We start from the raw sequence: 15252 nt of genomic DNA, 5'->3' as shown, positions 1-15252 counted from the left end.
TTCGGTTTGGTAGTGATAATGAGCGGAGATGAGCATGTGTGAGGACAAATTGGCCACCACGTTATTGTAATAAGACGGTCGTTGTCAGTTTTCTCTTGAATTTTGAAGAACTGAGAGTGTGCAGCAGAAAGTCTTCTTGACGCGATTCAATAGGCAGGATATGATCATTTCACTTAATATTATTATTCATAAAGGCATGTCTTCGAGACAATTCACACACAAACTGGTTATGAAAATACTGTTGTGACATTACCAAGGGCGTATAGTCTCGTTCAGGTATTTGCAATACTCCATTTCTACAACACTCTTACCTCACACGGGGGACGTGGCCGGCTTCCAGAGCGCTGCGTGAGTTCATAAGAAGGATTCATGTTCTGGGCCTGGCCAGAGGCAGACGAGGCGTGGAAAGAGAAGAGGGCGGAGTGAGACCTGCCGGCGACGTCGACGATGAGGCGGTGTGGGTGGACGCTTAAGGGCTGGTGGCGGCCCGTGGTGTTGCTGCTGGCGCCGCTCATCTTCTCCTTCATACCCATTGTCGGTCGCACTGCCGTAAGTAGCGCCTACTTCCCTCTGCCGTCATCCCCCTTCTGGGTTCCTGTGACGACGTCTTGACGTGAACACGTCATGTTAAACTGCCATCATGTGAAGACTGCAGGGCGAGTGGCATGGGTACACTGACGCGTGAGCTACAAAGGCTGCGTGAAGCGTTCTTCTGCTCCACTTTCAATATATATATATATATATATATATATATATATATATATATATATATATATATATATATATATATATATATATATATATATATATATATATATATATGTATATATGTATTTTTTTTTTTTTTTATACTTTGTCGCTGTCTCCCGCGTTTGCGAGGTAGCGCAAGGAAACAGACGAAAGAAATGGCCCCACCCCCCCCCCCCCCCATACACATGTACATACACACGTCCACACACGCAAATATACATACCTACACAGCTTTCCATGGTTTACCCCAGACGCTTCACATGCCTTGATTCACTCCACTGACAGCACGTCAACCCCTGTATACCACATCGCTCCAATTCACTCTATTCCTTGCCCTCCTTACACCCTCCTGCATGTTCAGGCCCCGATCACACAAAATCTTTTTCACTCCATCTTTCCACCTCCAATTTGGTCTCCCTCTTCTCCTCGTTCCCTCCACCTCCGACACATATATCCTCTTGGTCAATCTTTCCTCACTCATTCTCTCCATGTGCCCAAACCATTTCAAAACACCCTCTTCTGCTCTCTCAACCACGCTCTTTTTATTTCCACACATCTCTCTTACCCTTACGTTACTTACTCGATCAAACCACCTCACACCACACATTGTCCTCAAACATCTCATTTCCAGCACATCCATCCTCCTGCGCACAACTCTATCCATAGCCCACGCCTCGCAACCATACAACATTGTTGGAACCACTATTCCTTCAAACATACCCATTTTTGCTTTCCGAGATAATGTTCTCGACTTCCACACATTCTTCAAGGCTCACAGAATTTTCGCCCCCTCCCCCACCCTATGATCCACTTCCGCTTCCATGGTTCCATTTTTAATTTTCCAAAAGAAGGAACAGAGAATTGGGCCAGGTGAGGGTATTCCCTCAAAGGCCCAGTCCTCTGTTCTTAACGCTACCTCGCTAATGCGGGAAATGGCGAATAGTTTGAAAGAAAAAGAAAAGATATACATAAGTATATGTATATATATACATATATATACATATACATATATGGAGGAAGTGAAGTGTTTTAGATATCTGGGAGTGGATCTGTCAGCGGATGGAACCATGGAAGCGGAAGTGGATCATAGGGTGGGGGAGGGGGCGAAAATTCTGTGAGCCTTGAAGAATGTGTGGAAGTCGAGAACATTATCTCGGAAAGCAAAAATGGGTATGTTTGAAGGAATAGTGGTTCCAACAATGTTGTATGGTTGCGAGGCGTGGGCTATTGATAGAGTTGTGCGCAGGAGGATGGATGTGCTGGAAATGAGATGTTTGAGGACAATGTGTGGTGTGAGGTGGTTTGATCGAGTAAGTAACGTAAGGGTAAGAGAGATGTGTGGAAATAAAAAGAGCGTGGTTGAGAGAGCAGAAGAGGGTGTTTTGAAATGGTTTGGGCACATGGAGAGAATGAGTGAGGAAAGATTGACCAAGAGGATATATGTGTCGGAGGTGGAGGGAACGAGGAGAAGAGGGAGACCAAATTGGAGGTGGAAAGATGGAGTGAAAAAGATTTTGTGTGATCGGGGCCTGAACATGCAGGAGGGTGAAAGGAGGGCAAGGAATAGAGTGAATTGGAGCGATGTGGTATACCGGGGTTGACGTGCTGTCAGTGGATTGAATCAAGGCATGTGAAGCGTCTGGGGTAAACCATGGAAAGCTGTGTAGGTATATATATTTGCGTGTGTGGACGTATGTATATACATGTGTATGGGGGGGGGGTTGGGCCATTTCTTTCGTCTGTTTCCTTGCGCTACCTCGCAAACGCGGGAGACAGCGACAAAGTATAATAAAAATAATAATAAAAAAAAAAAAATATATATATATATATATATATATATATATATATATATATATATATATATATATATATATATATATATATTTCTTTTTCTTCTTTCTTTCAAACTATTCGCCATTTCCCGCATTAGCGAGGTAGCGTTAAAAACAGAGAACTGGGCCTTTGAGGGAATATCCTCTCCTGGCCCCCTTCTCTGTTCCTTCTTTTGGAAAATTAAAAAAAAATAATGAGAGGGGAGGATTTCCAGCCCCCCGCTCCCTCCCCTTTTAGTCGCCTTGTACGACAGGCAGGGAATACGTGGGAAGTATTCTTTCTCCCCTATCCCCATTTTATATTCATCCTCTGATTTTCACCAACCATGTGATAGACCAACTCATGAGTTTTTCTCTGATGAGTATATATATGTGTGTGTGTGTGTATGTATGTGTGTGTGGTGGTTATACTGACCATGGCAATTAGACTGTGTGGGCTCTTCCTATACCTAATGAAATCTGCTGATTCAGGAGCTAGAAGAGTAGACAATAACAGCAGAAATTCATATCAATGGAAAAAGTAGAGAATGACATTGAGAAGAGTATTTTGTAATTTTTGAGGATGTGAAAATTAGCAGGAACTGCAACATGGTAATTACAAGGAAGAGCAGGGTGAGGGAAGAAGAGGCACTGCAGTATATGCTAATACTTCTGTTTTGAAGAGAAACAATTAATCAAGTTCAGGGAGTTCATGGAAATATGATTATGTTCTAAATGAAAAGTACAATTGCAAACCATTATTTACAAAGGAAAACCATCACTGTGTTCGTAATTACCCTTAATATCTGGTTAATTAGATAGAAGTCTTACATTCCATACTTTAATTTACAAGATTTGAACTGTACCAGCTTAGTCTATGACTATATATAAGACACATCAAATATAACTAATTCTTACCTATAAAAAGACCATTACTCAATACACACATAAAAATAACATTTTCATACACAGTACTTCATTCACATATGACAACCAGCATTCCCTTAAAAAGAACACTAGATTAAGGAGCATCTTTAGTACTGTACATTATATAAATCTCTTCGGCAGCAATTTGTTAAATAAAAAAAGCACCAATTCCTTGAGTAAAATCTCGATACTAGTTCACCAGAGAAAAACAGAACACCAAAATTGGAATGTACAGAGAATTCACTAATATAGGGAATATCCTGACAAACATTGCCCAATTAGATATGCCACAAACACCCTGAGTGCCCTATAGATCAAGCAGAATTTACTATGAAACACACATTGCTGCCTAAATTAAGATCAAAGTGACTCCAAGTCCGGTGGAAGGGGAATATTTTTCTGGTTGGCAAACTTTTTCAATGCTTCGTAATTCTGATAGAGTCTGTCAATTTCCGTTCTCATACTAAGGTTGTCATTTACCAGTTTGTCAATATCAACTTGTTCTGTTGTCCGTTCTGATTCCAATTCATCCTTTTGCTCTATTCTCTTTATGCGACAGCTGGCAGCATAGCCTCGATTCTTGAGAGTTCTCCGTCGTTGCTTCATCTTGATTATGTCTTCCCTGCAGAGACCACGAAGCTTCAACTGCCGGTTGAGGTCCCGTACACTAATACTGACTAGCTCATCATCACTGATGTCACATGGTGGTGACGAAAGTGGGGGCCAGGCATCTTCTTTGTCTGAGGCGTGCAGAGATGAACCAGCAAGGGAGGTATTCATCATTGATGTTCTGGAAAGCTGGCATGATGGTAGGCTAAATTTCTAGTTGTTTTGTTTAAACAGATCAATCCTGGTTCTTGACGGTCCATCTCTCCATCTCTGGGGTAGAGCAAGGGTGGCTTGAGCCCGGGGAGACGAGAGCAGCGGCCAGACCCGGGAGGACGAGGAGGATGAAACTGCTGACTCACGCAGCACCACCGTCCACCACTTTGTTTACATATATATATATATATATATATATATATATATATATATATATATATATATATATATATATATATATATATATATATATATTATCATTATTGTTATTATTGATATTATTATTTTCCTTTGTCTCTGTCTCCTGCGTTTGCGAGGTAGCGCAAGGAAACAGGCGAAAGAAATGGTACAACCCACCCCCATACACATGTATATACATATACGTCCACACACGCAAATATACATACCCATACATCTCAATGTACACATATATATACACACACAGACGCATACATATATACAGATGCACACAGTTCACACTGTCTGCCTTTATTCGTTCCCATCGCCACCTCGCCACACATGGAATAACATCCCCCTCCCCTCTCATGTGTGCGAGGTAGCGCTAGGAAAAGACACAAAGGCTCCTTTCGTTCACACTCAGTCTCTAGCTGTCATGCAATAATGCCCGAAACCACAGCTCCCTTTCCACATCCAGGCCCCAGAAAACTTTCCACTGATTACCTCAGACGCTTCACATGCCCTAATTCAATCCATTGACAGCAGTCGACCCCGGTATACCACATCGTTGCAATTCACTCTATTCCTTTCACGATTTTCATTCATCTGCTTTCTTGCGCTACCTTGCTAGGAACTGCTTTAGGAGGCATAAAATCCTTGGAGGAATAGGTTGCTAGGGGAGGAATTAGCTGCTTAGGAGACAAACTTTTAGGGATGGCTTAAACTGCTAAGGGAGGCATAAGCTGCTAGGGAAGGAATAAACTGCTAGGGCGATGACAAACTGGTTAGGGAAGCATAAATGTTAAGGAAGCATAAACTGCCAAATGAGAGCTGGGGTGAGAGAGTAGCATTAAATTCTAGGGAGAATAAAAAGATGCTCTGGAAGGAGGTAAATAAAGTGCGTAAGACAAGGGAGCAAAGAGGAAATTCAGTGAAGGGGGCTAATGCAGAGGTGATAACAAATAGTGGTGATGTGAGAAGGAGATGGAGTGAGTATTTTGAAGGTTTGTTGAATGTGTTTGATGATAGAGTGGCAGATATAGGGTGTTTTGGTCGAGGTGGTGTACAAAGTGAGAAGGTTAGGGAAAATGATTTGGTAAACAGAGAAGAGGTAGTAAAAGCTTTGCGGAAGATGAAAGCCGGCAAGGCAGCAGGTTTGGATGGTATTGAAGTGGATTCTATTTAAAAAGGGGGTGACTGTAATGTTGACTGGTTGGTAAAGTTATTTAATGTATGCATGATTCATGGTGAGGTGCTTGAGGATTGGCGTAATGCTTGCATAGTGCAATTGTACAAAGGCAAAGGGGATAAGAGTGAGTGCTCAAACTACAGAGGTATAAGTTTGTTGAGTATTCCTGGTAAATTATATGGGAGGGTATTGATTGAGAGGGTGAAGGCATGTACAGAGCATCAGATTGAGGAAGAACAGTGTGGTTTTAGAAGTGGTAGAGGATGTGTGGATCAGGTGTTTGCTTTGAAGAATGTATGTGAGAAATACTTAGAAAAGCAAATGGATTTGTATGTAGCATTTATGGATCTGGAGAAGGCATATGATAGAGTTGATAGAGATGCTCTGTGGAAGGTATTAAGAATATATGGTGTGGGAGGCAAGTTGTTAGAAGCAGTGAAAAGTTTTTATCGAGGATGTAAGGCATGTGTACGTGTAGGAAGAGAGGAAAGTGATTGGTTCTCAGTGAATGTAGGTTTGCGGCAGGGGTGTGTGATGTCTCCATTGTTGTTTAATTTGTTTATGAATGGGGTTGTTAGGGAGTTGAATGCAAGAGTTTTGGAAAGTGGGGTAAGTATGAAGTCTGTTGTGGATGAGAGAGCTTGGGAAGTGAGTCAGTTGTTGTTCGGTGATGATACAGAGCTGGTGGCTGATTCATGTGAGAAACTGCAGAAGCTGGTGACTGAGTTTGGTAAAGTGTGTGAAAGAAGAAAGTTTAGAGTAAATGTGAATAAGAGAAAGGTTATTAGGTACCGTAGGGTTGAGTGTCAAGTCAATTGGGAGGTAAGTTTGAATGGAGAAAAACTGGACGAAGTAGTGTTTTAGATATCTGGGAGTGGAACTGGCAGCGGATGGAACCATGGAATCGGAAGTGAATCATAGGGTGGGGGAGGGGGCGAAAATTCTGGGAGCCTTGAAGAATGTGTGGAAGTCGAGAACATTATCTTCGAAACCAAAAATGGGTATGTTTAAAGGAATAGTGGTTCCAACAATGTTGTATGGTTGCGAGGCATGGGCTATGGATAGAGTTGTGCGCAGGAGGGTGGATGTGCTGGAAATGAGATGTTTGAAGACAACATGTGGTGTGAGGTGGTTTGATCGAGTAAGTAATATAAGGGTAAGAGAGATGTGTGGAAATAAAAAGAATGTGGTTGAGAGAGCGGAAGAGGGTGTTTTAAAATGGTTTGGTAATATAGAGAAAATAAGTGAGGAAAGATTGACAAAGAGGATATATGTGTCAAAGGTGGAGGGAACGAGGAGAAGTGGGAGACCAAATTATAGGTGGTAGGATGGAGTGAAAAATATTTTGAGTGATCGGGTCCTGAACATGCAGGAGGGTTCAAGGCATGTAAGGAATAGAGTGAATTGGAACGATGTGGTATATCGGGGTCGACGTGCTGTCAGTGGATTGAACCAAGGCACATGAAGCGTCTGGGTTAAAGCATGGAAGGTTCTGTGGGGCCGGGATGTGGAAAGGGAGCTGTGGTCTTGGGGCATTATTACATGACAGTTAGAGACTGAGTGTGAACAAATGGCGACTTTGTTGTGTTTTCCTAGAGCTACCTCGCACATATGAGGGGGAGAAGGTTGTTATTCTATGTGTGGCGATGTGGCGATGGGAATAAATAAATGCAGACAGTATGAATTAAGTACATATGTATATATGTATATGTCTGTGTGTATATATATGTGTACATTGAGATGTATAGGTATGTATATTTGTGTGTGTGGACTTGTATGTATATGCATGTGTATGTGGGTGGGTTGGGCCATTCTTTTGCGCTACCTCGCTAACACGGGAGACAGCGACAAAGCAGAATATAATGATAAATTAATATATATACATGTATACATATATATATATATATATATATACGAACAAAGTGTATATGAACGCGCACCTTCATAGAACATACAAAGCTCAATCAGCCAGGATCGAACCTGGGACCCCTTGTGCAAGAAGCAGGCATGCTAACCGATAGGCTAAGGGACTGTATAATAGGAAACAACTATTCGAAATACTAAGTACTTGAATACCCTTCGTCTCACTATGGTGAGCAACGGGGTCTATCGGTTATTTCCGAACAGAACACATAGCCAGCTGAAAGCGTTTTACCGAACCTGACTGTACAACGCGGAGTTATATGAATAAGAATAAAGTGTATATGAACGCGCACCTTCATAGAACATACAAAGTTCCATCAGCCAGGATCGAACCTGGGACCCCTTGTGCAAGAGGCAGGCATGCTAACCGATAGGCTAAGGGACTGTATAATAGGAAACAACTATTCGAAATACTAAGTACTCGAATACCCTTCGTCTCACTATGGTGAGCAACGGGGTCTATCGGTTGTTTCCGAACAGAACACATAGCCAGCTGAAAGCGTTTTACCGAACCTGACTGTACAACGCGGAGTTATATGAGTACGACTAAAGTGTATATGAACGCGCACCTTCATAGAACATACAAAGCTCCATCAGCCAGGATCGAACCTGGGACCCCTTGTGCAAGAGGCAGGCATGCTAACCGATAGGCTAAGGGACTGTATAATAGGAAACAACTATTCGAAATACTAAGTACTCGAATACCCTATGTCTCACTATGGTGAGCAACGGGGTCTATCGGTTGTTTCCGAACAGAACACATAGCCAGCTGAAAGCGTTTTACCGAACCTGACTGTACAACGAGGAGTTATATGAATACGAATAAAGTGTATATGAACGCGCACCTTCATAGAATATACAAAGCTCCATCAGCCAGGATCGAACCTGGGACCCCTTGTGCAAGAGGCAGGTTCGATCCTGGCTGATGGAGCTTTGTATGTTCTATGAAGGTGCGCGTTCATATACACTTTGTTCGTATTCATTTAACTCCGCGTTGTACAGTCAGGTTCGGTAAAACGTTTTCAGCTGGATATATGTTCTGTTCGGAAACAACGGATAGACCCCGTTGCTCACCATAGTGAGACGAAGGGTATTCGAGTACTTAGTATTTCGAATAGTTGTTTTCTATTATACAGTCCCTTAGCCTATCGGTTAGCATGCCTGCCTCTTGCACAAGGGGTCCCAGGTTCGATCCTGGCTGATGGAGCTTTGTATGTTCTATGAAGGTGCGCGTTCATATACACTTTATTCGTATTCATATAACTCCGAGTTGTACAGTCAGGTTCGGTAAAACGCTTTCAGCTGGCTATGTGTTCTGTTCGCAAACAACCGATAGACCCCGTTGCTCACCATAGTGAGACGAAGGGTATTCGAGTACTTAGTATTTCGAATAGTTGTTTCCTATTATACAGTCCCTTAGCCTATCGGTTAGCATGCCTGCCTCTTGCACAAGGGGTCTCAGGTTCGATCCTGGCTGATGGAGATTTGTATGTTCTATGAAGGTGCGCGTTCATATACACTTTAGTCGTATTCATATAACTCCGCGTTGTACAGTCAGGTTCGGTAAAACGCTTTCAGCTGGGTATGTGTTCTGTTCGGAAACAACCGATAGACCCCGTTGCTCACCATAGTGAGACGAAGGGTATTCCAGTACTTAGTATTTCGAATAGTTGTTTCCTATCATACAGTCCCTTAGCCTATCGGTTAGCATGCCTGCCTCTTGCACAAGGGGTCCCAGGTTCGATCCTGGCTGATGGAGCTTTGTATGTTCTATGAAGGTGCGCGTTCATATACACTTTATTCGTATTCATATAACTCCGCGTTGTACAGTCAGGTTCGGTAAAACGCTTTCAGCTCGCGTAGAAGAAGGCGACTAAAGGGGACGGGAGCTGGGGGCCAGAAACCCTCCCCTCCTTGTATTTTAACTTTCTAAAAGGGGAAACAGAAAATGGAGTGTAGCGGGGAGTGCTCATCCTCCTCGAAGGATCAGATTGGGGTGTCTAAATGTGTGTAGATGTAACCAAGATGAGAAAAAAGGAGAAATAGGTAGTATTTTGAGGAAAGGAACCTGAATGTTTTGGCGCTGAGTAAAACGAAGCTCAAGGGTAAAGGGGAAGAGTGGTTTGGGAATGTCTTGGGAGTAAAATCAGTGGTTAGTGAGAGGACAAAAGCAAGCGAAGGAGTAGCACTACTGAAACAGGAGTTGCGGGAGCATGTGATAGAGTGTAAGAAAGTAAATTCCAGATTGATATGGGTAAAACTGAAAGTTGATGGAGAGAGATGGGTGATTATTGGTGCATATACACCTGGGCATGAGAAGAAAGATCATGGGAGGCAAGTGTTTTGGTAGCAGCTGAATGAGTGTGTTAGTGGTTTTGATGCACAAGATCGGGTTATAGCGAAGGGTGATTTGAATGCAAAGGTGAGTAATGTTGCAGTTGAGAGAATAATTGGTATACATGGAGTGTTCAGTGTTGTAAATGGAAATGGTGAGGAGCTTGCAGATTTATGTGCTGAAAAAGGATGGTGATTGGGAATACCTGGTTTAAAGAGCGAGATATGCATAAGTATACGCACGTAAGTAGGAGAGATGGCCAGGAGCCGTTTTTGGATTACGTGTTAATTGATAGGCGCGCGAAAGAGAGACTTTTGGATGTTAATATGCTGAGAGGTGCAACTGGATGGATGTGTGATCATTATCTTGTGGAAGCGAAGGTGAAGATTTGTAGAGGTTTTCAGAAAAGAAGAGAGAATGTTAGGGTGCAAGAGAGTGGTGAGAGTAAGTGAGCCTGAGAAGGAGATTTCTGTTAGAAAGTACCAGGAGAAACTGACTACAGAATAGAAAAAGGTGAGAACAAAGGAAATAAGGGGAGTGGGGGAAGAATGGGATGTATTTAGGGAAGCAGTGATGGCTTGCACAAAAGACGCTTGCAGCATAAGAAGCGTGGAAGGTGGCCTGAGTAGAAAGGGTAGTGAGTGGTGGGCTGAAGAACTCACATTATTAGTGAAAGAGAAGAGAGAGGCATTTAGACGATTTTTGCGGGGAAAAAATGCAAATGAGCGGGAGATGTATAAAAGAAAAAAGCTGGAGGTCAAGAGAAAGGTGCAAGAGGTGTAAAAGAGGGGAAATGAGAATTGGGGTGAGAGAGCATCATTAAATTTTAGGGAGAATAAAAAGATGTTTTGGAGGGAGGTAAATAAAGTGCGAAAGACAAGGGAGCAAATGGAAACTTCAGTGAAGGGGGCAAATGGGGAGGTGATAACAAGTAGTGGTGATGTGAGAAGAAGATGGAGTGAGTATTTCGAAGGTTTGCTGAATGTGTTTGATGATAGAGTGGCAGATATAGGGTGTTTTGGTCGAGCTGGTGTGCAAAGTGAGAGGGTTAGGGGAAATGATTTGGTAAACAGAGAAGAGGTAGTAAAAGCTTTGCGGAAGATGAAAGCCGGCAAGGCAACATGTTTGGATGGTAGTGCAGTGGAATTTATCAAAAAAGGGGATGACTGTATTGGTGACTGGTTGGTAAGGTTATTTAATATATGAATAATTCATGGCGAGGTGCCTGAGAATTGCCGGAATGCTTGCATATTGGCATTGTGCAAAAGCAAAGGGGAAAACAGTGAGTGCTCAAATTACAGAAGTATAAGTTTGTTGAGTATTCCTGGTAAATTATATGGGAGGGTATTGATTGAGAGGGTGAAGGCACGTACAGACCAACAGATTGGGGATGAGCAATGTGTCTTAAGAAGTGGTAGAGGATGTGTGGATCAGGTGTTTGCTTTAAAGAATGTATGTGAAAAAAACTTAGAAAAGCAAATGGATTTGTATGTAGCATTTATGGATCTGGAGAAAGCATATGATAGAGTTGCTAGAGATGCTCTGTGGAAGGTATTAAGAATATATGGTGTGGGAGGCAAGTTGTTTGAAGCAGTGAAAAGTTTTATCGAGGATGTAAGGCATGTATATGTGTAAGGAGAGAGGAAAGTGAGTGGTCTCAGTGAATATAGGTGTGTGATGTCTCCATGGTTGTTTGATTTGTTTATGGATGGGGTTGTTAGGAAGGTGAAAGCAAGGGTTTTGGAAAGAGGGGCAAGTATGCAGTCTGTTGTGGATGAGCGAGCTTGGGAAGTGACTCAGTTGTTGTTCAATGATGATACAGCGCTGGTGGCTGATTCATGTGAGAAACTGCAGAAGCTCGTAACTGAGTTTGGTAAAGTGTGTGAAAGAAGAAAGTTAAGAGTAAATGTGAATAAGAGCAAGGTTATCAGGTACAGTAGGGTTGAGGGTCAAGTCAATTGGGAAGTAAGTTTGAATGGATAAAAACTGGAGGAAGTAAAGTGTTTTAGATATCTGGTAGTGGATCTGTCAGCGGATGGAACCATGAAGCGGAAGTGAATCATAGGGTGGAGGAGGGGGCGAAAATCCTGGGAGCCTTGAAGAATGTGTGGAAGTCGAGAACATTATCTCCGAAAGCAAAAATGGCTATGTTTGGAGGAATACTAGTTCCAACAATGTTGTATGGTTGCGAGGCGTGGGCTATGGATAGAGTTGTGCGCAGGAGGGTGGATGTGCTGGAAATGAGATGTTTGAGGACAATATCTGGTGTGAGGTGGTTTGATCGAGTAAGTATTGTAAAGGTAAGAGAGATGTTTGGAAATAAAAAAGAGTGTGGTTGAGAGAGCAGAAGAGGGTGTTTTGAAATGGTTTGGTCACATGGAAAGAATGCGTGAGGAAAGATTGACCAAGAGGATATATGTGTCAGAGGTGGAGGGAACGAGAAGTGGGACACCAAATTGGAGGTGGAAAAATGGAGTGAAAAAGATTTTGTGTGATCGGGGCCTAAACATGCAGGAGGGTGAAAGGCGTGCAAGGAATAGAGTCAATTGGAACGATGTGGTATACTGGGGTCGACGTGCTTTCAATTGATTGAACCAAGGCATGTGATACGTCTGAGGTAAACCATGGAAAGTTCTCTGCAGCCTGGATATGGAAAGGGAGCTGTGGTTTCGATGCATTATTACATGACAGCTTGAGAATGAGTGTGGACGAATGGGAACTTTGATGTCTTTTCCTAGCGCTACCTCGCACACATGAGGGGGGAGGGGGTTGTTATTCCATGTGTGGTGGGGTGGCGATGGGAATAAATAAAGGAAGATAGTATGAATTATGTAAATGTGTATATATGTATATGTCTGTGTGTGTATACCTATGTGTACATTGAAATGTATAGGTATGTATATTTGCGTGTGTGGACGTGTATGTTTATACATTTATATGGATGGGTTGGGCCATTCTTATGTCTCTTTCCTTGCGCTACCTCGCTAACGCGGGAGACAGCGACTAAGCAAAATGAATAAATAGATAAATAAAATGAACATATATATATATATATATATATATATATATATATATATATATATTATTAAGATTATTAAGTAAGATTATTAGTGAAAGAGAAGAGAGAGGCATTTGAACGATTTTTGCAGGGAAAAAATACAAATGATTTGGAGAGGTATAAAAGAAAGAGGCAGGAGCTCAAGAGAAAGGTGCAGTAGGTGAAAAAGAGGGCAAATGAGAGTTGGGGTGAGAGAGTATCATTAAATTTCAGGGAGAATAAAAAGATGTTTTGGAAGGAAGTAAATAAAGTGCGTAAGACAAGGGAACAAATGGGAACTTCAGTGAAGGGGGCTAATGGGGAGGTGATAACAAGTAGTGGTGATGTGAGAAGGAGATGGAGTGAGTATTTTCAAGGTTTGCTGAATGTGTTTGATGATATAGTGGCAGATGTGGGGTGTCTTGGTCGAGGTGGTGTGCAAAGTGAGAGGGTTAGGGAAAATGATTTGGTAAATAGAGAAGAGGTAGTAAAAGCTTTACGGAAGATGAAAGCTGGCAAAGCAGCAGGTTTGGATGGCATTGCAGTGGAATTTTTTAAAAATGGGGGTGACTGTATTGTTGACTGGATGGTAAGGTTATTTAATGTATGTATGATTCATATTGAGGTGCCTGAGGATTGGCGGAATGCTTGCATAGTGCCATTGTACAAAGGCAAAGGGGATAGGAGTGAGTGCTCAAATTACAGAGGTATAAGTTTGTTGAGTATTCCTGGTAAATTATATGCGAGGGTATTAATTGAGAGGGTGAAGGCATGTACAGAGCATCAGATTGGGGAAGAGCATTGTGGTTTCAGAGGTGGTAGAGGATGTGTGGATCAGGTGTTTGCTTTGAAGAATGTATGCGAGAAATACTTAGAAAAACAAATGGATTTGTATGTAGCATTTATGGATTTGGAGAAGGCATATGATAGAGTTGATAGAGATGCTCTGTGGAAGGTATTAAGAATATATGGTGTGGGAGGCAAGTTGTTAGAAGCAGTGAAAAGTTTTTATCGAGGATGTAAGGCATGTGTACGTGTAGGAAGAGAGGAAAGTGATAGGTTCCCAGTGAATGTAGGATTGCGGAAGGGGTGTGTGATGTCTCCATGGTTGTTTAATTTGTTTATGGATGGGGTTGTTAGGTTGGTGAATGCAAGAGTTTTGGAAAGAGGGGCAAGTATGCAGTCTGTTGTGGATGAGAGAGCTTGGGAAGTGAGTCAGTTGTTGTTCGCTGTTGATCCAGCGCTGGTGGTTGATTCATTTAAGAAACTGCAGAAGCTGGTGACTGAGTTTGGTAAAGTGTGTGAAAGAAGAAAGGTAAGAGTAAATGTGAATAAGAGCAAGGTTATTAGGTACAGTAGGGTTGAGGGTCAAGTCAATTGGGAGGTGAGTTTGAATGGAGAAAAGCTGGAGGAAGTGAAGTGTTTTAGATATCTGTGAGTGGATCTGACAGCGGATGGAACCATGGAAGAGGAGGTGAATCATAGGGTGGGGGAGGGGGCGAAAATTCTGGGAGCCTTGAAGAATGTGTGGAAGTCGAGAACATTATCTCGGAAAGAAAAAATGGGTATGTTTGAAGGAATAGTCGTTCCAACAATGTTGCATGGTTGCGTGGCGTGGGCTATGGATAGAGTTGTGCGCAGGAGGGTGGATGTGCTGGAAATGAGATGTTTGAGGACAACAGTTGGTGTGAGGTGGTTTGATAGAGTAAGTAATGTAAGGGTGAGAGAGATGTGTGGAAATAAAAAAAGTGTGGTTCAGAGAGCAGAAGAGGGTGTTTTGAAATGGTTTGGTCACATGGAGAGAATGATTGGGGAAAGATTGACCAAGAGGATATATGTGTCAGAGGTGGAGGGAACGAGGAGAAGTGGGACACCAAATTGGAGGTGGAAAGATGGAGTGAAAAAGATTTTGAGTGATCGGGGCCTGAACATGCAGGAGGGTGAAAGGCGTGCAAAGAATAGAGTGAATTGGAACGATGTGGTATACCGGGGTCGACGTGCTGTCAATGGATTGAACCAGGGCATGTGAAGCGTCTGAGGTAAACCATGCAAAGTGTGGGGGGCCTTGATGTGATGTGGAAAGGGAGCTGTGGTTTTGGTCCATTATTACATGACAAACTAGAGACTGAGTATGTGAAACGTATTGGGCCTTTGGTCTGTGTTTCCTTAGCGCTACTCGCCACATAGGAGGGGGGAGGGGGTTGTTTTATTCTATGTGTGGCGAGGTGGCATTGGGACCAAATTAAAGGCAGTCAGTATGAATTATGTGATGTGCATATAT

At 42.5% G+C, this 15252-nt stretch overlaps 2 protein-coding genes across 2 annotated transcripts in view; both read right to left on the bottom strand.

Moving 5' to 3' along the window:
- LOC139753932 (probable glutamate receptor) overlaps nt 1-533 on the bottom strand; it is a 116635-nt gene extending 116102 nt beyond the window's left edge. Inside the window, exon 1 of the mRNA XM_071670891.1 lies at nt 317-533. Coding sequence (XP_071526992.1) covers nt 317-533 — 217 coding nt within the window. The remainder of the gene's footprint in view (nt 1-316) is intronic.
- Nucleotides 534-3848: 3315 nt separating this feature from the next.
- Nucleotides 3849-4268, bottom strand: LOC139753931 (transcription factor MafK-like). Its single transcript, XM_071670890.1, has one exon. The coding sequence runs from the start codon at nt 4266-4268 to the stop codon at nt 3849-3851; it is 420 nt and encodes a 139-aa protein (XP_071526991.1).
- Between the last annotated feature and the right edge of the window lie 10984 nt (nt 4269-15252).

This window comes from Panulirus ornatus, chromosome 16 (assembly GCF_036320965.1).
Source record: "Panulirus ornatus isolate Po-2019 chromosome 16, ASM3632096v1, whole genome shotgun sequence".
Classification (NCBI taxonomy): domain Eukaryota; kingdom Metazoa; phylum Arthropoda; class Malacostraca; order Decapoda; family Palinuridae; genus Panulirus; species Panulirus ornatus.
This window is presented reverse-complemented; position numbering and strand designations above follow the sequence as displayed.

Coding starts and splice junctions, on each gene's coding strand:
- LOC139753931 (XM_071670890.1), bottom strand. CDS start 4,268: ATGAATACCTCCCTTGCTGGTTCATCTCTGCACGCCTCAGACAAAGAA.